Source organism: Xiphias gladius, chromosome 17 (genome assembly GCF_016859285.1).
Source record: "Xiphias gladius isolate SHS-SW01 ecotype Sanya breed wild chromosome 17, ASM1685928v1, whole genome shotgun sequence".
Taxonomy (NCBI): Eukaryota; Metazoa; Chordata; class Actinopteri; order Istiophoriformes; family Xiphiidae; genus Xiphias; species Xiphias gladius.
Window position 1 is genome coordinate 27,115,438 of NC_053416.1, and position 23,818 is coordinate 27,139,255.

The window sequence follows — 23,818 nt, forward strand, 5'->3', positions numbered from 1 at the left end:
TTATTTAGATACCTAATTAAACAACTGACTCCTGCAAGAATTTCTTCCCTCCCTTCCCTCTAGTATGAGTATCTTTAGGAAAAAAGAGAAACATTTTGAAAAGCTGTGGGCAGCACATTCACAGCGGTCATCTGCCTTCCCTCTCTGGCAAGCAATGCATATTTCTTCCATCACATGCAGCCTATACAAATTTATAATAGATCTAGTGAGCAATGCTCCCTCTATTAGTATTCCAGCCTAAAAATTCAGGTGCTATTGTACAGCTTTGAGCATTTTGTAGTTAGGAGAGAGACAGGCAGAGATGGAGGGAATAAGAGTGAGAATGAAAAAAAAAATGAAATTGGAAGAGAGGGATTTTGAGTTTGATAACTTGCATGAAGTATGATGGATAAATATCAAGCATGGTTGCTTGATACTCAAGTGGAATTTCAAATTAATGGACAGTGTCATGTTAAATGGTGGAGAATGCAGCAAGCCTGAACTGTCTCAACTGCGGAATATCAGGGGTCGATTTTTCATTTGCTCACAAAAGTCAGCCCATCTCTAGTTTTTTCATAAAGATATATATACACACATACACACATACAAACACACTCACACACACACACACATATATATATATATATATTCCAAAATCGTGACCCTAGTTTATTGATAGGAATCTAACATGAAGACATAGTATACATTATGCCAACTGATATATTTAAATTAGATTAGAGGTGAGAAGAATTCACGTTCTTTCTGAAATTATAAGGTATATTTGTTCAAGACTCACCAACCTGCAGCTTATATTGAAATGGTACTGTAAACTGCCCAAGGTAAAAAAAAAAAAAAAAAAAAAAAATAGGTCATAGGTTTAGGTCACTCAAAACTGAACAGTTCCTACAGGTGCCCAAACGTTTGACCCGTAAGCATATTTTTTATTTTTGATCCTAACAAGGTGTGTTTGTGCATGTGTGCGTGCTTTTGAAAACTGTGTGGTTTTGTTTTACTATATTTGTGGAGTCCAAATACCGGAAGCCCAATATACTTGTGCGGTCTGACAGCTTTTTGGGGACCAAAATGCTAGACCCCCAAAGTTTAAATGGCTGTTTGAGGGTTAAATACTTGGTTGTAGGGTTGGGATTGAGGTTAGGGTTAGGCATTCAGTTGTGATGGTTCAATAACGTTAGGGTTAGGGTTATGTTAGGGTTAGTTTGTGTGTGTGCATGTGTGTGTGTGTGTGTGTGTGTGTGTGTGTGTGTGTGTGTGTGTGTGTGTGTGTGTGTGTGTGTGTGTGTGTGTGTGTGTGTGTGTGTGTGTGTGTGCATGTATTTATGGTTTGCCTACATCAGACTCAAGACAGATTTTCCTCTGTAGTGTTTGGGCCAAGTTAATTGACTGGAAGTGACAGAACGGCTACAAGCATATGTCTGTAAATTATTTTGTTTTTACACTTTTAGATTCACACAAACACTTACACAAAAGGTAGATTCACTGACAAACTCTCTTGGTGGGTCCATATTGCCTTTTTACAAAGTATTTGTGTCTGCTTGGTTTTTTAAGAAAAAGTGCAAAGGTAACAGCCAGATATTTACTAGCTCATTACAGTCTTGCAAAACGTCTCCTTTAAGGAGAAAGTTACATTTACCAACAGTTACTGCACTCTGATGTGAGTTGTACCTTCACAGTTAACCCTAGCACATGTTAAGTACTATGTAAGGAGTGCTGTTTAAGTAAATTGTGCATTCTTAAACACCAACATACACCATATCCAGCCAAGTATAAAAAAATGTTCATGAGTTTAATTAAAGTGGGAATAGCAAATTATATTTTTTTCCCTTTGTTTTGTTGTTTGTTTTTTTAATACTGAATGTGATGGTGGATAATGCATTTAGAAAAAGTAAGGGTTACTTAAGGCTATTGTATTTTGTCAGTGGAGGGAAGCAAAAGAGTGTCTCTTGCACATCTCTGACGAGCAAGGAAAGCCACAGTGCATGCACATATTCACACACATCACTTAAAGATCATCACTTAAAGTTTCACAAAGTTGTTGATCAGTGCGGACAACTGACTAAATTACTTTCTGCCCTATGTTTTGGTTCTGTACAAAAACACCCCACTGTGCCCTGTATTTCAACTCACAATAGCTGTCCACCTTTCAACTGCTCAGTGATGAATGGTAGTGTCATAAGCAAACAGCCAGCCTAAAAAATAAATAGAATAAAATAAAAAATAAAAAAAAATAAAAAGCTGAAAAGCCTCAACCTGAAAAAATACAATGCCAACACAGTGTTATTATTTTGATACTCAGCTTGGTGATATATACCTCTTTTAAAAGCATTTCTGTTGGATGTCTGCTTTAATCAACTATGCTACGTGTTGCTGTTGTGAAAACGGTAATGTTGATGATATTAATTTGTACTATTTACTCATAGCTCAACCAGAAATCAGTTGACTGTAAAGCTGTTAGCATTAACAGCAAGTATGGTTATCTAAAGTGACGTGGCATACCTTGCAATAAACAATTTATTGTCCATGTCTATTACATACATTCGGTTTACATGATGTGTAAAAATTTTATTTCCAAGTGTAGACCATGAAAATTGTACAATTTCTGTGACGAACATTATTGACAGTAGTTGTGAGCAGGTGTTCACTGAGTAGAGATATTTTTTAGCTGCTCTGATTAGTTATAGTATCATTGCTTTGTAATATACCCATGGAACTAATTTGTGGATCTGATTCACTAGATATGAAAAAGATAAAAATAAAGGATAAAGAAAGGAATCATCTGTTCTGATGAAAAAATATATTTTTAGCTGGGTTAACTGTTCCTTCTGGTTCTTTTGGCCTCTCAAATTGAGCTATTGTGCAGCAGAGGACTGGTTGTATTGGGCAGCTCCCAGTGTGAATGTGTGTAACTGTACGAATTTAAAGCTGGGATTGGCTGTAACTGGGCTTTTTGGTACAAGTTAATTAAATGCTATGTTGTCCCTAGAATCTTTGTGGTTTTCAATACATTTTCAAAATTGCTGCAAGTTCAATGAAAAGGTGGACAGAAAACCAGACTAAAAGTTTCTGTCAGACAAAAAATGAAATCAGGACTATATTACATGGACCTCTGAATCCTGAATCCTCCAGTCAAAAATGTGTTTTGCCTCACATGGTTGTCTGAGCTTTATTGTGCAGACTTGAGTATATGCAGTTTAACAGTCAAAGAATTTTTTTTTTTTCACATTCATTTGCTGAAGAGGGAAAGTTTCTCTGGTTTTCAGAAATTTAACATGCGGACCTACCAGCCCAATCAATAACATCAAAACTAGCTTGGAAGATTATCATGGTCCAGTACACAAGTGTGGTTTGGAAACTTGAAACCTCCAGAGTACTGAGCACATAATCGACTTTTAAATGATGTAGAAGATGTCATGTGTCCAGCAATTAAATTTATTCTTAGATATTTATAGGTTCTGGATTTTTCAATGGGGGAGAAGGAGTAGGTGTTATTTTAAGAATTTTTAATGAGGTAATTGAGCTTTTTGTGAAAAATCCATATCAGACACAAATTATCATTCTGATCAAAATATGTCTATGAGACTTGAAGCTACAATATGCAAGTTCTGGAATTCAAGCTAGTGCTAGCATGACACTTGAAAGCAAATCAGTGCGTTCCTCCCACCCCTCCCTCTCGCTGCTCCATTACGCTCCGCCCAGCCCTCCACCTACATCATTATGTTTGCTATCTCAGCTAATGCAGGAATTGGGAGCTTGCTAGCCTGTGAGTCAGCATAATCGACGTCTAATACTAGCTTGAAGCCCTGGTGTGAGAAGAGTAGTAGATCATAGGCGCTTTCACTTATTGATTGACAACTGTGAGCTCCCACCCCTGATTTTGGACTTCTCTGATTAGCTAGAAGTGCGAGGTTCACTCACAAACTTTAGAAGCGAATATCTCAGCACTGCTGCCAGGCTCTTTAATGACTCTGGCTCATAGAAGCATTGGTCAACACCTCTCCACTCTAAGATATGTTTTGGAGCATATTTCAACTGAAAAATATTAGAAAAACGCTATGTAGTGTAGCTTTAAAACATGTTTGGAGAGGATCTTTAAATAAAATATGCACATACAGTGACAACATACATGAATGAATATTGATACACCTACTAATAAGTGTTTCCTCTACTGTATGACTATTGTAAATCTTGACATTAGACAAGTTTGTGGTGAGTCAGGTTTATTCAAAGGCGCAGGCTGTAGTACAGGATATGAAACCAGGCAGTATTAGAGAAGGCATGTTCTTGTGACTCACTTCTTATCTGGTTCACACACAGCATATCTCTGCTGACCTTCAGTCCTGAAGATGTAATCAGGAGATAGGGAGACAGTGCACTTATGAACACAAAAAGGAATTCATTCCTCAATGAGATATTTGTTTCTCTTTTCTGGCACGGCCATAATTCGCCTGTTAATGATGGAAAGTAGACATTATATTATACAACTCTAGGACAGAGAAATTAAAGTTTCACTGAAATTGGTTTTACAGTGAAGCTGATATTTTTGTGCAATGTTTCCTCCACATTTATTCTTTTCAGAGTGAAATTGCATCTGTAATAATATTTACATTACCATCCACATTGAAAAGAGAATATAATGTTAAATTGATGTATTCTTGTGTGAAAATTGTTGTTATCAATTCAGGTTAAGGGCATAAATAAAAATACAGTTTTTATTACAGTGTTGCTCACTTAATAAATATCAAACTTCATCATTTGCATACTGACAGTGTATATTGATGAAACCAGATTAAATTAAATAAATGTATTCCTCCTGCAGTCCTGCACATGCTTATAGCATTTTCAATTGAATGACTGAAAAAAGCCTTGTGAGGGTCATGGTTTCCTGTTTTATATTTTAATGTTTTTTTCCCTTTTCTGTTTTGCTCAGGTTGGGACATGTGTTGTGACAGATGCAAACCCTGCAGCTACGATCACATGGAAAAAGAATGGAAAGCCCTTGGTAGCTGATGGGAAAGGTAACACATCTCATGCTGTTTGCTTACACACCCAGAAACTATCCAACAGTCACACCACACAAGATTCTGTCATACAGAGATTTCTCTGGGGGCCAGCAAGTGTTTTTGTACAGTAACAGGAGAGGGAAAATTAAATCTGTTATAGTGTATAGTATTTACCCATGACAATAGCTTAAACAATAGAAAATAGGAATACATTATTCACTGTTGTTTACTTGTGATACTGCACCTTGACTTTTGTCATCTGAATTTGACCAACTCCTGAGTCAGACAGTAACAGTTGGATCAAACTATATGTACAACGGTTTGGAGTTAGTTTGATCCTATATGGGACCATTCAGTGAGAACCTGGTAATAAATACAATCACAGAACTGTTCCTAAAAGGCAACTTAGACTGCAAGACTTGTTGTCATCGGCCTGTCCCTTACTCTACAGCCGTTGTGATCACCCCCAGCATGATGCTGGATCCAGCCACAGGCCTATCCACCACCTCCTCCATTCTCCAGTATGCAGCCACTAAGGAGGATGTTGGCGCAAAGTTTGCCTGCATGTCTACACATGAGCTGACCAATCAGGAGGCTGACCTGGAACCCTTTCCCATTCACTGTGAGTAAAATGCAGCACTGTCCATAACTGTATTACATCTTCTGTTCATTCTCTCTGGCCACTTAGTGGGTTGTAAAGAGGACCGAGTGGTTTAAAGTAGAGTTTGACCTCCAACATGTAGATTGGTTGGTGGTTTTAATTATTTGATAAGGGAATATTTATTTAGGATTTGCCACTCTTTTTTAGGTGCTAGACAGTAAAATGGCTTTTGTCATACTTAATAAAGGACTGCACCATTTTTTATGCATTTAGTATGGAAGAAAAGCAGCACCAAATTTCATGTTTGGTCTCATGCAATATATTTATTTTTAGGGCATTCCTATTCAGAGGTGCAAAATATGAGAGGAGGGAATGGATATATAGTTGGGTAAATAGGTATTTGGTCAGTGACACAATTTTCGTAATATGGCCTCTCTACACTATTGCAATGGATTTGAAATGAAGCCATCAAGATGTGATTGAAGTGTAGACTTTCAGCTTTAATTCAGTTTTAATTTAACAAAAATACTGCAATAACTTTCAGAAATTACAGCCATTTTTATACAAACTCCCTCATTTTCAGAGGCTCAAAAGTAATTCGACAAACTAACATAATTATAAAAGATTATTATAAGGATTATTTTTAATACTTGGATGAAAATCCTTTGCAGTCAATGACTGCCTGAAGTCTAGAATCCTTGGACATCACCAAATGCTGAGTTTCCTCTATTGAGATGCTTTGCCAGGCCTTTACTGCAGCTGTCTTCAGTTGCTGCTTGTTTGTGGGTCTTTCTGCCCTCAGTTTTGTCTTCAGTGAGTGAAAAGCATGCTCAGTTGGGTTGAGGTCAGGTGACTGACTTGGGCGCTAAAGAATATTCCATTTCTTTGCCTTGAGAAGCTCACGAGATGCTTTCGCAGTATGTTTTGGGTAATTTTCCATCTCTACTGTGAAGCACCGTCCTATCAGTTTTGCAGCATTTGGCTGAGTCTGAGCAGATAGTATAGCCCTATAGACTTCTGGATTCATCCTGCTACTTCTATCAGCAGTCACATTATCAATAAACACTAGTGACCCAGATCCATTGGCAGACATACATATCCATGCTATACCACTCCATTCACCATGTTTGACAAATGATGTGGTATGCTTTGGATCATTAGCCGTTCCTTTCCTTCTCCATACTCTCCAATCCAGCCAGGTGTGGCCTGTTCCCTCATTATTTCATGACAAATTAAGCAGATAAAAGTTCTTGAGTTGATTCCAAGTGTTGAATTTGCATTTGGTAATAGTTCATGGGAACTCTCAATAACAGTCCAAAGAGGTTTCAATGCAAATGAGGGAGGCCATCATTAGGCTGAAAAAACAAAACAAACCTATCAGACAGATGGCATAAATTGCCCAAATCAACGATATTGTGCATTCTTAAACAGACAGAATGTACTGGTGAGCTCAGCAACACCAAAAGGCCTGGAAGACCACGGAAGGCAACTAAAGCGGATGATTGCAGAATTCTTTCCTTGGTGAAGAAAAACCCTTCACCCTTAACATCTAACCAGTTCAAGAACACTCCATGAAGCAGGCGTATCACTGTCAAAGTCTGCAATCAAGAGACTCCTTCAAGAATGTAAATAGAGAGGGTTTACCACGAGGTGCAAATCAATAATTTTATCGAGAGGGAAGCCATGTAAGAGTAAGTCTACTGTAGCTGCGAGATGTTTAATGCAGTTAGTGTGAAACTGCATTGAAACACTAGGCACTTTTGATACACTTTAATTTGATTTATTTAACATTTGACAATGTACAGTGCATTCACAAAGTATTCAGACCCTCTCACCTTTTTACCATTTTGTTATGTGGCAGCTGTATTCTACAATCCTTTAAAATAATTTTTTTTCCTTCATCAACCTACACTCAACACCCCATAACAATAAAGCGAAAACTGAATTTTAGAAATTTTCCCCCTTACTAAGATGCTTGAATTTTAGCACAGGTGCCTCCCATTTTTCTAGATCATTTCTGAGATGTTTTTACACCTTGATTGGAGTCCACCTGTGGTAAATTCATCTGATTGGACATGATTTGGAAAGGCACACACATGTCTATATAAGGTTTCAGAGCTGTCATAGCATATCAGAGCAGAAACCAAGCCTTGAGGTCAGAGGAACTGCCTGCAGAGCGAGCAGGGCCTCAGACTGGGCCAAAGAGTCATTCCTATTACCAGCAAAAAAATGGAGCACATTATTTTCTAACACTAATCCAAAATGGACTTGTTGTTCAGAAACAGGGTTGTGGAGGACTCCATGCTTGATAATAGTTAATGACAACATACCAACAGTGTATATTGACGTACACCCATATATGTTATGATGGAGGACTTCAAGTGTTGCAAGGTCACTACAAGACGTATAGGTACAATAGACTGTATATAATATAATATGTATACACATTAAATTGCTGTGTGGTGTCAGACAATATGACATTGTCTTGTTTCATGTGTAGATGTCTGACTTATCTTATCATGAGCAGTATTTGCTATATACTTTATACGATAAATACATTAAAGAAGAATGCAGTGCTGTATAGGAATTGGACATGACTCACAGAGAAGAAAAGTGTCATGGTTTGGTGTGTGGATGCTATGCTTTTCTATTCATGGTCACAGCCTGTCCTAGTTTGAAATAGTTGATTAAGTACATATAGGTGTGTAGAACTGAATAACTTGTTGTGAGAGGTGGTTTATTAATTAATTTTAATGTGTTTTTTTTTTTTTTTACGTTTTTTTTGTTTTTTTTTCCCCCCAAAGGGGTTTATGACAAGGTTGTGGAAACTGAATATGATGGTGAAATGATGAACAATGTGCTCGCTGAGCTTTTTGCGGTGGTTGGCTAAGGGATTTTTCAGGATTTGAGGTTTTAGGGAATTGCAACAGGGATTAGTTTTTGTACTCTGTGTTCTGATCACATCCTTAAAATTTGAAGAGCAGATGGGGAGGCTTGGATCAAGAAAGCGGGGATCTTGGGAGGCCTCAGCAGTAGCAAATTCATGGGTGAATTTCCAATTTGTAAACTACTGAGGCAACTTTCTTTCAGTTTGGATAAGGAGGATGGTCTGCATACTCAGATGATGAAAACTGATGGGGTCACATTTCGAAATGATGAAAAATTATGTGATTATTGTATCACATAATTGTATCTGAACTGCTTAGTTGAAGTAATCCAAGGTGAGGGTGATTTATTTGTCAGTAGAAGGTGTCTGAATCTTTGACACTCATGCTACCTTTCTTTTCTTCTATTCCTTTTTCCCTTAATTGATCACTGAACCTCTCAGATCCATCGGAGAAGGTTAGCCTCCAAATTACATCCAAGAGGCCGATCATAGAAGGAGATAACGTGACTCTGAAGTGTCATGCTGATGGCAACCCTCCACCCAGCTTCTTCTTTTTCCACCTCAAGGTCAGTCAGACCCCACACTTCAGCCTCAAGGATAATAATTAAGTGGACCTTGGAATGATTCTTTTATGAAATTATTTCTTTAATCCCTTCTTTTTTCTCATTTCCTGATATTATATTAGAATGACAGATTGTAATAGTATCCCTCTCCTCTCCATGCTCCTCCTTTCTCTCTCCACCAGGGCCAGAAAACGCCGGTGCAAAATTCAGACACCTACACTTTGACTGCCATCAGCAGACAGGCTGCAGGTGAATACAGATGCTCTCTGTCTGACAACGAGAAACTGGAGTCCTCCCAAAGCATCATTGTTAGCTGTGAGTACTCATGACATATGCAGAGCCTTGGCATACTGTACCACAAACAAGGAGAGAAAGCTCTGCTGCAGCACAGACAAAAACCTCTAAGTGTTTGTTAGTCTGTTACTTGAACGTGTCCTCGTAAAAAAGGAAAGTGGCTGTTCTTCTGGCTAGAACTTAATTGTAGAACTTAATTGCAGCTGATAAGATTTTTCACCTTTAGCCCACATGCACTTTGTGTTGGATTCATGTGTATTTTTATTAAACACTGCAAAGTAATCAAGGAACAGAAAAAACATTAGTTTTATCCCTACTAAAGTATTTTAAGAGTTGTGGTCACATGGGTACTTGTATGATGACATTTGTCTTAGATTCATCTGATTTAATTAACTCTAAATATGTTTTAGAATTATAACAGTTTTACAGCTTTTGTAATGGTGTGATACAGTCTATGTATGCTATGAAGAAAAACATTGAGTAGCCGGGGTAGTAGGATGTGGGATTGAGTAAAAGTAAAGTAAAGTAAAATTTATCACGTTTTGGATATACACACAATGCTTGTTAGTAGGATTACAGTTTAGTGCCATTGCTACTCACATCTCTATTTCTCTATTTCTCTACTTCACTTTTCAAAACTCTTCACACAGTTCTCTTTCCCAACATCAAGCTCAGCACAACAGATAATCTCAAATGCAACTAATGCAACCAAAACAGATATTTGTCTCCTAACAAGAAAACATTGTCACTCAGAACACACAACAGTTAGTGTTACAATATTTATCACTGCTGTCTTTGAAGTAGCTTTCTTTCATTTATTTAATGACATTAATTTATTGCAATGATCTTGCTACCTTACAGTGTATGTTAGAGAAATAAATCCAGAAATGCTGTAATATTCTTCAATAGGCTTTTTTGTGCCGTTTTGCAGAATCATTCCAAGTGCATAAAATTAAAGTAATTCTAGTAATACAATATAAAACTACGGGCAGTATGGTGTCACCTCACACCAAGAAGGTTCTGGGTTCAAACCTGCCAGCCAGCTGGGACCCTCCTGTGTGGAATTTTGCATATTCGCCCTGTACCTGTGTGGGTTTCCCCCTGGTGCCCTGGTTTCCTACCACACTTTCCTCCCAGAGTCCAGAAATGTCAGTGAATCTGAGCGTGAATGGTTGTCTGATTCTGTGTCAGCTGTGTGATAGACAGGCGACCTGTCTAGGGTATACTGTCAAATGTTGCTATATTAACATTTGACAGTATAGTTAGCTGGGGCTATCATTGGGCATAGTCTGTGACTATAATGTGTATATAAGCGGTGTAGCTAATGGAATACAGTAGCTATACATACAATATAGTGCATGTATAGGATAGCTACAGATATAGAAATACAATATGAGACAAGTCAACCCAGTCTGCATTTGGCCACAAGTTCTCATCCAAATCACACCTTTTGTCCTCTTTTGCAAAACACCTCTGAAAGAATCTGTTTTCCAGCCTGACCCATCCTGACAATCTTCTGTAGATATATAGAACAGAGAAAGAGGGTCCATTTCTATGAGAAGAATTCCTTTGTGGAGCTGAGCAATAGAATAAGGTGGAAGGGAAAGTGACACCATCCTGGGATGGGCTGTAAACCACTCTGACTGAGAGAGAATAGTGAAACACCATTTCATCCTATCCAGTCACAAAACCTTTCGGACTGTACTTGTACTGTAAATCATTTTTGGTTTTGGTCTGTACATGTGATTTTTTGTTAATAAAAAGCAAATATATAATCTATTCAGCTGGAGCAGCAAAATGTCATCTAATAAGAATTTATCTACAGATCAATGAGCTAGTCAACAAGCACATGTAGGAGTTGTCACCTTGAAGCTTAGATGCTTGTTCATTTTAAACATGACTACTTAGTAACTTGAGCTATATTTATATAAGAAAATACAAAATAATTGTTATAGAAATAAATGTTAATCAATGGTATGTTTGCAGATGTGTTTAAAAGAAATAATTGAAACCTTCAGAAAGTAAACAAAGCTAAACTCTCAGCAGAAAATTACTGTATGTTTGAAAGTGGACCTAGTGACATAAGTGTTGAATGAGTCCCTTACAAGGTTATGGTATCATCACAGCTTTATTGCCCCAAATAAGAAGCAGCAAAATGAATGGACACCCTGTTTACATTCAGCCAAATGAAATGACTCAAGAGAACCATCCTTTTTCTTTGTTTTCTCAGACCTGGACCTGAGTCTGAGTCCCGTTGGGAAGGTTGTCAAGACAGTAGGGGACACCTTTTCTGTGAAGATGGAGACGAGCACGTCGGGTGATGCTAAAGTGTCATGGACAAAGGTAGTGGGTGCTCAGGTTGGGTTTTTGATCAGAAACAAGTGGCACTGAAATTTAGAAGGAAATTAAAGCGTTTGCAAGAATGGGATGTTTTTCGAACTGTCTTTGCTTCAGCCAGTAATGAAAACTTACAGTAGAAACAACACTCTGAACTGTTATATACTGTGAATAATGGTCAGACTCTGAAGATGACTGAAGATTTGTGTTTTCTTCAACACCCCAGGAGAACAATAGTTGTGTCAAACCATTTATTCCACACTTTGTTTGTGTTCAAATGCTTATCCATAAGCAAAAATTGAAATCCTAGTAAGATATAGTTGATATATTGGGTACATTTAGTCAAGAATAAAACATTAAAAGTAACATAAGGTGATTCCTGAGTCTGGATTATTGCAGCAGGAAATATAGGATACACTCTAGATAAGAGTAATGCCAATAATCTAATACTAAAGATTTAGATACAGTGTCTTCATCGCATTGATACAGAGAGTTTAGTAACCTCACATAATTGTTGCTGTATTTCCACATTGAGCTCTGAATTGACCCTGTGACCCTGAACAGAGCATAGAAAATAGATGACGTCTGGCATTCATACAGTTATAGGATGTCCTTGGTAGGGCCAGCTGAGAGAGGAGCTGGATAAATAAAAATAACAGGAAATCTGTGTGTTGCTGTTGTATTTAAATTAGTTATAGGTACACTTTGCTTTAGAAAGCACAGACTGACATTGTGAATCTGGTTTTCAGAGTGGAAAGGCAGTGAAGGAGCCGGAGTTTAGCAAGTTGACCTATGCTGATGCAGGAGTTTATTTATGTGAAGTTTCCATGACTGGCCTCACACGACGTCAGAGCTTTGAACTGGTCGTGGAAGGTGAGCAAGTGTGTACTTGTACTTCTATCTTTGTGAGGACCACTTTCTTATAGACGGTGTAAGGACATTTTGGGAAAGTGAGAACATTTTGGCTGGTCTTTCTGGCTGTTTGAAGGTTGGTTTTAGGGATTAAGTTAGAATTAGTTTAGGGTATGGGTTGGGATAAGGCATTCAGTTGTGATGGTTAGGGTAAGGGGCTAGGGAATGCATTATGTCAAGGAGTATCCTCACAAAGATAGAAGTACAAGTTTGTGTTTGTGTGTGCCATTGTCAATTTCTCTGTTGCCAGGGTAGAATTTCAATTATTTTAAAAAGAATTTGATTTCTTTAATCTCAAAATTAGACCAAATAACATTTTATGATCAATACCAAGTCTTAAGAATACAGTATATACCACCTACTTTGAGACACCTTGCATAGTGTATCTCCACTATCTCTTTCCTAACCTGAAGCACATTCAGTAGTTAAAATCAGTAAGAGTTCAGTGCTTTCACCTGGATTCAATCTGTTTTTCTGGAAAAAGCTATAGTACATAACATTTCATGAAACCAGTGCATGAAATATTTGTATGTGATTAAAATCTTATATCATAAGAAAACATTGTGTTTTCATCAGGGAAGCCTGTGATCACCAGCTTAACTAAACACCGTGCTGATGATGTCAAACACAAAGTTCTGACTTGCGAGGCTGAGGGAGTACCAGAACCCAGCTTCCAATGGAACGTCAATAGCACAAATGTAAGTGTCGGAGCGCGCGCGTGTGCATGTGTGTGTGTGTGTTTTTTAAGTATCTTAAAAGCAGAGGTGTGTCAAGTTAGGCTGGTGTTGAAGGAAAGGAAGCTGCAGCATAAAAAGCAAAATAACACCAAACGGTGCAGTGTCGTGTGATTAAAGTGTTCTTTGAGGATCCTGTCAGAGTTTGCTTTGCTCTTGCAATTCAAGTAAAAAAAACTCCGGCTGATGTTTTCACTCGCTCAATTTTTTTCACTCAGTGTTGCTGCATTGAGACTGTATTCATAATGCAGAATTGTTTTTGAAGCCAGTTTTAGCAGAGGATAATTTCTGCTCTTAAAGTTACTTAATTGTCCTGTAAAGGCAAATATTTGTAGCAACGGTCTCACAATACTCAGTAGGACTAATAGTTCGCATTAGAAATGAATGCTGCAAGTTGTGGTGTAATAAAGAATACACCATGTTAACATGCTCCTTTAAATTTTATTGTTTAATTAGGCAAGCTGACCTTTCCACACTGTGTGACATTCAGCCTCTGTGCAGAACATTATTCACTAATAAATGATGTACTTTTATGTCTTCCCAGCATCCTACCATTCCCCACCTGTCAAGCAATATACAAAGTATCCTGTACAATGGAAAAGACGATAATGTGTTCGCAACTAAAGAGGTTGCTACATGTGTGATATTTCTGATATTTCTTTCCTTATTTCTGTGAATGTCTCCTCCAGGAGGAGAGCTCCTATATCAATGGCAAGGCCACCCATAGAATTACTGTGATCCCAAAGGTGAACCTGACTGTCAGCTGCAGAGTCATTAACCAGCTGGGAGAAGATGTCATGACCCTCAATGTTTCCTCTAGTAAGTTAATGCTTGTCAGCAACTTGGTTGGTTTGCTTCTTTTTTTTTTTTTTTTTTTACAATTGTGGGAAATGAGAGACATGCAAAATACTGTGTAGTGGAGAACTAAAGTTACAGCTTCAACAGACAAATAATGTATTTTCACTAGCTTCAATGATGTATTGGCTTTTGTTGTTTTGAATTAATGAATTAGGTTAATTAGACTAGACTAGGCAGCATTAGTAAGAAACAGAGACAAATTATTCAAATAAAATTTAAACGTCACTCCGAATACACCCATTTTCCAAGACATATTGACCATCCACACATCAGTTTTTTTTGCAGCTCAGCTATATAGGAAACAAGCTGCTGGTGTCTTTGCCAGCATCTTTCAGCTGTGGCTTTATTACTGCAGCCTCGTTTTAATATGACTGTTCATTGTAACACTTTAATTCTGGCTTTAAAAGACGAGATGTTACACAGAACAGGACAACATCTAAATAGAGAAAACACCAACTCAAAGCCTCTCTGCAATTAAGAGCAATTCAAGTTGCTTTGGTGAGTCTTATCTTATTTTTTATGGTCATCCCAAAAGATAAGATAAAACATATGACTGGGACAGTGAAACTGCGTCTTGTACCAACGTAAATTCATAAGGTATAACAAAGTATGTAAAAATAATAAAATGCGAGGTTTTATGACTATATTGATAAGACAAAAATGGATTGGATAAAAAAAGTAAAAAAATATTTAAATTATAGCTGTGAGGAAGCATAACATTTAAGCAAAAACATTCAGAATAAAAGAGGGTAAACTAACTGGAATATATGAATATACCAAATATTGAACATATTCTGAAGTGTGAATGACATTGACATCTAGAAAACCATTTACAGCTTACCTGATATAACCAATTTTAGAAATAAAAACAATCACTTGTGATCAGCAGTGTTCTTACATTTTACCTCCCATCATGGCAGTGTTGCGGATGAACAGTGGGGATTGGGCCACTACAGTGCTGCCAGAACAGCTAAAGCATTAATTTCTTTGCTCATCACACTGCTGTTTTTTGCAGCTTTACATCCAAAGAAGACTGCATTTGTTTTAAGACTTGTAATACTGGTTTTCTTTCCTCCTCCTCTGGAACACACTGGCAAAACAAGAATTAGACTACACAATAATAGACTGCTATAATTAGACTACACTATAATAGTGTCCATTGGATCAGGTGTGGTGTCTGCTGTACGATATCCTATGTGAGTTCATATTTGATTTTGTGCTTTTTATATTGTCATTATAAAGAAGAGTAAAGATCAATGGAAAATGATCAGAAACCAATTTAGAGGAAAAAAGCCGAATCAGGGAGCACTCCCGATTAATTAATTAATTCAGGATGAATGAATGCACACTGACTATAGAACCACACTATACCATGTTTGCACTTTGTCCCCAGAAATTAAGTCTATTTGAGCTCGTTTTGGAGGTTTTGTGGTAAATGATACACTATCCTGGGTTTTGTGAAATAAAACAGATCAGTAAACTACTGTTATAGGCACTTTCTTGAATGTGAAGAGACTTAGGTTGTTTTTTTTTTTTCCTTTATTTGAAACACTGCATAATTGTCATTAGTTTAATTTTCTACAATAGTTTAAATCTATTATCAACAGCAGGTATTTGCTAAATCAAACTGCTGCAGAATGTGCGTATGTAGAACTGTAGAACGTGCCTACCACAGAAACTGGAATAAAAACACAACAGACAAAAGGAGTATGTAATGAAAGGCAAAGGCTGTCAAAGGCTAACACTGAATGTTAAGTTTTATTTCCTGAATACATGCTGTACCTTTGCTGTTCCATACTACTTTCATTCTGTCAGTGATAGTTATCCTTTCTTTTGTGTCTTCACTATTTTCGAGGGTTTGGCTAGATTTCTTGTTTGTCGGGGTCCTAAACCTGTCTCACCTTTTTTCCCCTGCAGTCTAAGAGCCACTGCTCTAAGAGCGACCAACAATTTACTATGATTTTAGAACATATGCCAGATATGTTCTAAAATCATAGTAAATTGTTGGTTTAAGAGGGCATTGTTGCTTCCTCTTTCCAAGATAGTGTGCTTTGTGTGAGACACAATCAGAAAAACATTTGATTTCATTGTGTGAGGCCGCACCTGGCAGAATCAGTGTAGATTTTTGTGTGAACAACAGCATATGTTTTGTTTTGCTTTTTTATTTTTATGAGTTCTAATTTATTTGTGTTTGATTTCAGTTTTTAAAGAGGAAAAGGAAGAAAAAGGTAAGATTTTGTTTTCCTTTTCTCTTATCTTTTATTTTCTAGACTTTTTAAAAAATTATCCTGTTATACAAACACATCCCTTTTTTTTCTCTTCATGCATAAACTGAATCATTTCACATGCAAACAATACTGTGTCTGAACACGCACCCTCATCTCAGCTTTTATATCGTCATTATTTTTCTTCAAACTGACTCACTCATGGAGAAGACCTCTGAGGCAGATTAGAAAAAATTAGAGTGCCTGATTATTATTAAAGGACTGCAGATGGTTTTGTTAAATGATGAAAACAGTCATCATACCCATTTATGTGTCACCGATACTGCCAGCATTTGAACTACACATTCATTTTGGTTAATGGGCTACTATTCATTCAACATTTATTGAGGTAATGAGAACCATCTTTTTTACGTTTCGGGCCTAATGAAGATAGGAAATAGGACAGGATCCCCCAAAATAAATAAAAGCATTCTTACCATGGTGAGGATGATTCAGCTCTGAGGGGGGATAAAATTCAATTCAATTCAGTTTCATTTATATAGCACCAAATCATAACAGACCAGGTCTAGACCATACTCTTTATAGTTATATTTAGAGAGACCCAACATTCCCCAGTGAGAAAGAGCTTGACGACAGTGGCAAGGAAAAACTCCCTTTTAACAGGTAGAAACCTTGAACAGTACCCGGCTCATGGTGGGTGGCCGTCTGCCCCGACCGGCTGGGTTGAGAGAGAAGGAATAAGGGGGGGGGCATAGCACAGTAGATGTATAACATAGAGATGTGTAACAATAATGAGACTAATAAAACTATTCATTATAATACTAGGGTGAATAATAATACTAATAAAACTAAATATAATAATAGCAATGATAATTATAATATTTGAAGCAGTGGGTGTTGAGCAGGATCATGGGAGCAGTAGGTGGTTTGCAGTCACAGATCCAGACTCTCTAGCACCGGGGGCAGAAATACCTTCAGAAAAAAAACAAGATATTAGCAAACATTATGCGTTGGAAAATATAGAAAACAACCTGAGCAATAAGAAGCAAATTTATGTACATAGAGAAGTTACTGATTATAATGTTAAAGGGATCAGAAGAGGAAAGAAGTCAGCCCGCGATGAACGCTAGATGGCTGTTGTACACCAGAGGAGTGTAATTTTAGCCTTTGATGAATGTTAGAGGGCCGTTGGAGGGCAGAGGAGAGCGATTTTAGATTGTGGTGAAGGTTAGAGTGCCAGTTGGAGGCCAGCGGACAGAGATTTAACAACATAACAGGAGAGAGACATTAAAGCTAATGTGAAAAGGGGACATAAATAAGCCACCACCATCAATTATATGTGGAATTTATCCCAAAGGTCTTAAGGCCTAAGGGATTTTGATCAGAGAGGATCAGAATCAGGTCAAAATATGTCTATATAATATATATTTATGTAAGTGGAGAGATGGTTTAAAAAAAAAAAAATATCACATGATCTGGGTTTAATAAATGATTTTATTAAAAATCTCTTTGGGTGATGACCCAGAGACCAGAAAGAAAAATAAAAAAGACACAAAGAACAGTCGCCCAAAAGAAAATTTCTGTCAGAAATTAACAATCAGCACACAGTACCTGGGGCCAAAAATGAACAAATCATAAGAAAATTTCTCCCCAATACCCTGAAACCACCTTTTTTAAAGCTCGAACAGCGTCACCAGCCGAGGACACTGAACAAACAAATGTTCCAGGGTCTCCACCTTGAGAACAGAAGACACACTCCTCCCCCAGCTCAGGATCCAGGTGCGCTCTGTCTCTGTTCGTAGCTTTCGCCCCTTGTACAACCCTCCACTGGAGGTATGCTGTCTGCTTTTGAAGGGGCAGCTTGTACAGGGCCCACCAGCTGCCTTTCGGGGAAGCGCTTGGACCAAGAAACTCAGTCCACCTTGACTCCCTCACCCCCGCCAAAGAGGGCAGGTTCAGAACCTACACGCAGATTAGATAGGCTGCTTTTTTTCCATACAGCCTGGAACTGGTCCAGGTGTGGGGTTGTAAACATCAGCAGCTGTCCTCCTCATTCCTGCTACTCCCCCACAGCTGGGGTGATGGACAGAGAGGGGAGGCTGTACTCACAGCCTTCGCTCCACTGTTCACACAAGTTTGTTTTCTTCGAATGCTCTCAGGGTTTGTGGCAGGGCAGCAAAGACCTTCAGCACTCTGTAAATCAGCCTGGTAGAGGTGATGTTGCTCCTCCTACCCAGGTCGTCCACTGATGTTGCCTTCACCTTCATCAGATGTCCTAGTTTGGTGCGGCCGGGCTCCCTGAGACTGGCTCGCATACTGCAGCGTTTGGGTCTGTATAAAGTTGTTGAAAAACAAAGGTTCTTCAAACAACCAAATGCCCAGAGTTTCATTTGTATAACGTGTGATCTTAAAGATCTGCCACACTTGCAGGACAGAGCTGTAAAAAGGTGTCAATCCAGGTAGGTCCACTGTTTCCGGTTGAAGGAGTAAAAGCTGTTTGTCGTAGCCCAGTCGCCTGGCTCTCCTCAGCAGCAGACGAGCTGTGTCGATCCAGCTTGGGCCACAGTTGTATAGAAGCCTTTGCGCTGTCTGCAGTCTAAATGAGGCCATTTTGGCCTGGATGTTGATCAGTCCCTGCCCCCCTTCAGCCACAGGTAGATGTAGGGCTGCTGCTCTGACCCAGTGGTAACCAGACTAGAAAAAATCCAGGATGACTTTCTGAATTTCCTCTATCAGGCCCCTTAGTTGGGTAAGAGCGATAACTTTGTGCCAGAGTCAAGGAGACCAAGATATTGGCGACCAAAACCCTTCTCCTATATGACAACTGGGGTAGCAGCCACTTCCATTTAGACGACCGAGGGCACACTTTCTCCCTAGCTCCCTCCCAGTTCTTTCTCTGAAAGCCCTCGGTGCCCGAAAACACTCCCAGCACCTTTAGCCCCTCCCTCCCCCACTTGAGTCCTCCAGGCAGACTGGGCACTGCTTGGAAGACTCCACTGTCCCACCAACAGAGCTTCGCTTTTTGTCCAGCTCAGCCCTGCAGCTGAGGCCTTTTCATAAAGAGTCAGGGTGTCCTGCAGATGTTGAACATCCTCCTGACTGGAGACAAAGATGTAAATATCGTCTGCATAAGCAGTAACTGTAGGAGGACGATCGAGGTCCGGCATTGAGAGACAGAGCCGGCCTCTCAGCCTGCAAAGCAGGGGCTCAATAGCTAAGCTGTATAGCTGACCTGAGATAGAACAACCCTGTCTTATTCCTCGCTGTACAGGGACTGGCCGGCTCAGCCCTGTCCCCATCTTCACCATACATTGTGCACCTTTTTATACAGTAAACCAACCCAAGCCAGAAAACAATCACTAATACCAAAAGCCTTAAGTGCAGAAAACAAGAGTGATCCAGCCTGTCCAAAGCCTTTTCCTGATCTAAAGACACAATCCCACAATTTACATTATAATATTTACAAACTTTAATAACATCTCGTATGAAAAAAACGTTGTCCATGATTGTCCTATCTGGTACACAATAAGTCTGGTCTATATTTACAATTATTTCCAGGACGTCCTTAAGTCTGTTTGATAAGGCTCTGGAAAGCACCTTATAGTCTGTACAGAGGAGGGCAACTGGCCTCCAGTTCTTAAATTGGGCCAGGTCTCCTTTCTTTGGTAGCAGGGAGAGCACCGCCTGCTGACAGGAGACTGGGTGAGATCCTGTTCTAAAGCACTCTAACAGAACACCATGTAAGTCGGGTCCATTGGTATTCCAGAAATGCTTGTAGAAGTCACTGGAGAGACCATCAATTCCTGGTGCCAGTCCCGATGCCATCTGGTTGACGGTGACCGTCAACTCCTCCAGAGTCAGCTCCCGATCCAGACCAGCCTTCTTGTCTGGGCTAAGTAGAGGAAGCCCTTTCAGAAATTCCTTGCGGCACTCCATGTTGCAATGGCCTACACCAAAGAGGTCGGTGTAGAAATCCATTGCATGGTTCCTCATCTTGTCTGGACTAGTGGTCACTCTGCCTCCTGGCAGCCTAAGGGAGGTCATCTGCTTTTGTTGCGCTACCGATTTCTTTAAGTTGAAAAAGAAGGAGCTTGGAGCATCCATGTTTTTCAACTGGAGGAAGCGGGACCTGACGAGGGCTCCCTTCACTCTCTCCTGCAGTAAGGAGCTCAACTCCAACCTCTTTTCCTGCAACAGTTGGCCCTTAGCAGGATCTGGGTCGCCATGCAAGCCCTCTTCAATTTCTCTAATGTTGGCTTCAAGTTCTTGCACTGCTAACTTGATTGTTAGCAGTGGAATGGCAGGTGTACTGTTGGTAAAAAAAAACACGAATGAGTGTTTTGCCAATTTCCCACCATAGTTTCAGTGAACTTAAGTAAAATTTTTTTCATTTTCCACTGCTGCCAAAATTGCTCAAAGCAGTAGCAGAAAGTCCTATCCAGTAGGATTTAACCCTTTCACTTGGGGATATAAACAAATCTATGCTGACTAAGTGATGGTCAGTGAACCCAACTGGACTAATTGTGCTCTCAACCAGTCTGGAGCTGAGACTTTGGGAAATATAGATCCTGTCCAGTCGGGCTGCACTGACCGTGTTGTCTCTGACCCTCACCCATGTGTACTGTCTGGACTGTGGATGTTTGACCCTCCATGTGTCGAGCAGATCTAGTTGTGTTATGATGCTGTTTAGGTTCTGGGATGACTGTGGGTGGGGTTCCTCGCTTGTCCTGTCCACAGTAAAGTCGACAGTACAGTTGAAGTCCCCACCAATGATGAGTTGATCCTGATGATGATTCTTTAGCTCATTCTGTAGCTTGTTAAATAAAACTACTTTCGGCTCCTTGATTCGGGGCATATATATTGACAAACATAGAACACAGATTTCTCTTTTTTTGCTCTGACCATCAGCAACCGTTCCTTCACTACTTCAGTAGAAGACAGAACAGTTGTATTTTTGGTTGGTTTTAAACTAAACGGCTACTCCTGCACTAAAGTTGGTGCCATGGCGAAGGGCATGTGAACCCTCCCACCATAAATCCCAATCTACCTCGTCTGTCTGAGTTGTGTGTGTCTCTTGTAAAAACACATCAATCTTTTTTTGAGCAGAGACTTCAAATATTAAAGCTCTTTTGTGCTTGTCTTTCCCACCATTGATGTTCAGAGACCCTATTCTGAGGCTCCGCATAGAGGTCAGAGAAGAGCATCAGACACGAGACAAGCAGGGAACAGTACAGAGGAAAAAACACCTTGTGGTACATGATCATGTCAGCGACCTTGTAGTCCTTTTTAGCAGTTTTACTTTTTGCTTCTTTCTTCAAAGTTTTTTAGACGGAAGCGTTTCTTTTCATCCAAAATGTCAAAACGAACCACTTTTTTTTTTTTTTTTTTTTATATGCCAACAGATCTGATGAATTTGTTAGCGTCTTTGAAATCATTCACTTTAACAGATTTTCCAAATGTTTCATCCAGGAACTGATTGATTTCTTCCTCTAGTAGAGGTTTGTGTTCCTGTTAGGAATCTCACTAATAGATACAGCGTCTGACCCAGAGTCATACTCCATTTCTCCTCCTGCACCTGATACCTGGCTACTGAGCACACCTTGTCCTTCAGTGTCATCATCATCAGACTGTAAGACTGGTGGAAGCTGCTTCTTCAGCTTTTTCTACTAACTTTTTTTTTTTACCTCAGCCCCTGCAGACTGAGAGCTGCTCAGGTTCTCTGCAGTCTCAGAAGCCTGTAGCTGGTTATAACTGTTGGACTGTGAGTCTGTGGCACCGGCTGCTACGCCTGCAGCACCCTGGGCCACCCCCTCAGTCCCACCCGCCTCTCCGGCCCGAGCAGACTTGTCCACAGCCGTCTCGGCCGCTGCTTCCACCTGTTGTTGTCTATGCAGACACGCAAGTCGTTTGTGACCAACGTCTCCTTCTCCTGGGATCCTTACATCCCAGACTCACTGTTTTGAAACCGCTAGCGAATTTACCGAACCTGCGGAGCTCGGTCTCCAGCGATTCATTGGGAATAAACGGCGGAACACCGGATACGGTGATCCGCGTGGAGGGCACCGACAGCGGGGAGTCCTGAACGAAAATCTCCCTGATAAACACACCGCTCTCGGTCAGACGATGAACCTGAGGCTCGTCCTTTAGGAAAACAACCACCGCTCGGTTCATTCTGGAGGCATAACACAGCGGATCGTGTCCCACCTGTTCACCGGCGGTCAGCTGAACCTCCTCCACGGTCACGGTGCTATCCGGCAGGACTATCCGATAGACGGAGGTGGCGTCTCGGAGGACGCCATCACTCCCGAAGACCTCCTGACAAAACCACCGATCGATCGGCAAACAAATCAGTAAACCGATTAAGAAAAATAAAGCTCACCTGATTATGTACAGAGGAAAAGATGGAGAGATAATCCAGAAACAGACTCCCGCCACTCGCAAGTTCACCCTCACTCACGACCAGAGAGAGAGATACAGAGACAGAGAGGTACCAAGTGACATAATGTGGATTTTATTTTCAAGAGTAGCCGGAATTGTTGTGAGGAGGTGTCTTTGACTAGGAGACTCAACCAAAAGGTTTAGTATGGATTGAAGTTTGACATTGTTCAACAAGATCCGACAGAAAAAGCGTGATGGCACGATTTTAGCCTAAATGCAGCGATGCCAGCTTTAGAGAGCCAGGCGCTTTGACCTACTAACTTTGTAATCTGATGACATATTGATAGAAGCATAATAGAGAAAATGGTTCAGTATAAATCAGGCTGTCGATGCTGGGAGATGGACCTGAGGCCTGTACTACGAAGCAAGTTTAACATACCCAGGATATCTTTTTGTTATCTGGCGTCTAAGCCCAAGCCTAACAACTACAGTCATGCTAAGCAGTCACATGAAGGGGTGGTGTTTGCAGCATATGACCAATCGCAGACATTGACAAGTCTACTGGCAGCAGAGCAGCATATATCGCAATACAGGTTCCACATAAAGATGTGTAGTAATGAGACTAATAATAAAGCTAATAGTTATAATATGACAGATAATAATAATAATCATACTAAATATAACAAAAATGATAATAATAATTGAAGCAATGGGTATTGAGCAGGATCATGGGAGCAGTAGGTGGTTTGTGGTCACAAATCCAGACTCTGCAGCTCTAGAGGCAGAAATACCTACAGAGCTTTAGAGCGCAAGTTGATCTGATTGTAATAACATTTGTGTATTCCATTAAATTAATTAAACGTTGCTTAGATGTTGATTATAGCGTTTCTGACTATATTAGCCTTATTCTTTCAGCTGCAACCCCTGTGGTGTCAAAGGGACGTGGGACAAAAATTATAAATATAAAAACATAATTCAAAGCGGTAAGTAGGATTGCTTTCATATCTGATAAGTAGAGTTCGTAAAAGGCTT

The 23,818-nt window shown here is 39.6% G+C and overlaps 1 protein-coding gene across 4 annotated transcripts in view; it reads left to right on the plus strand.

The window, feature by feature from the left end:
- Positions 1 to 23,818, plus strand: part of alcama (activated leukocyte cell adhesion molecule a) — a 74,999-nt gene that overhangs the window by 45,345 nt on the left and 5,836 nt on the right. For all 4 annotated transcript variants that reach the window (XM_040151282.1, XM_040151281.1, XM_040151283.1 and 1 more), the window contains exons 5-13: positions 4,925 to 5,012; positions 5,449 to 5,619; positions 8,927 to 9,051; positions 9,231 to 9,363; positions 11,573 to 11,685; positions 12,429 to 12,552; positions 13,168 to 13,289; positions 14,015 to 14,144; positions 16,385 to 16,411. In XM_040151282.1, the coding sequence (XP_040007216.1) occupies positions 4,925 to 5,012; positions 5,449 to 5,619; positions 8,927 to 9,051; positions 9,231 to 9,363; positions 11,573 to 11,685; positions 12,429 to 12,552; positions 13,168 to 13,289; positions 14,015 to 14,144; positions 16,385 to 16,411 (1,033 nt within the window). The remainder of the gene's footprint in view (positions 1 to 4,924; positions 5,013 to 5,448; positions 5,620 to 8,926; positions 9,052 to 9,230; positions 9,364 to 11,572; positions 11,686 to 12,428; positions 12,553 to 13,167; positions 13,290 to 14,014; positions 14,145 to 16,384; positions 16,412 to 23,818) is intronic.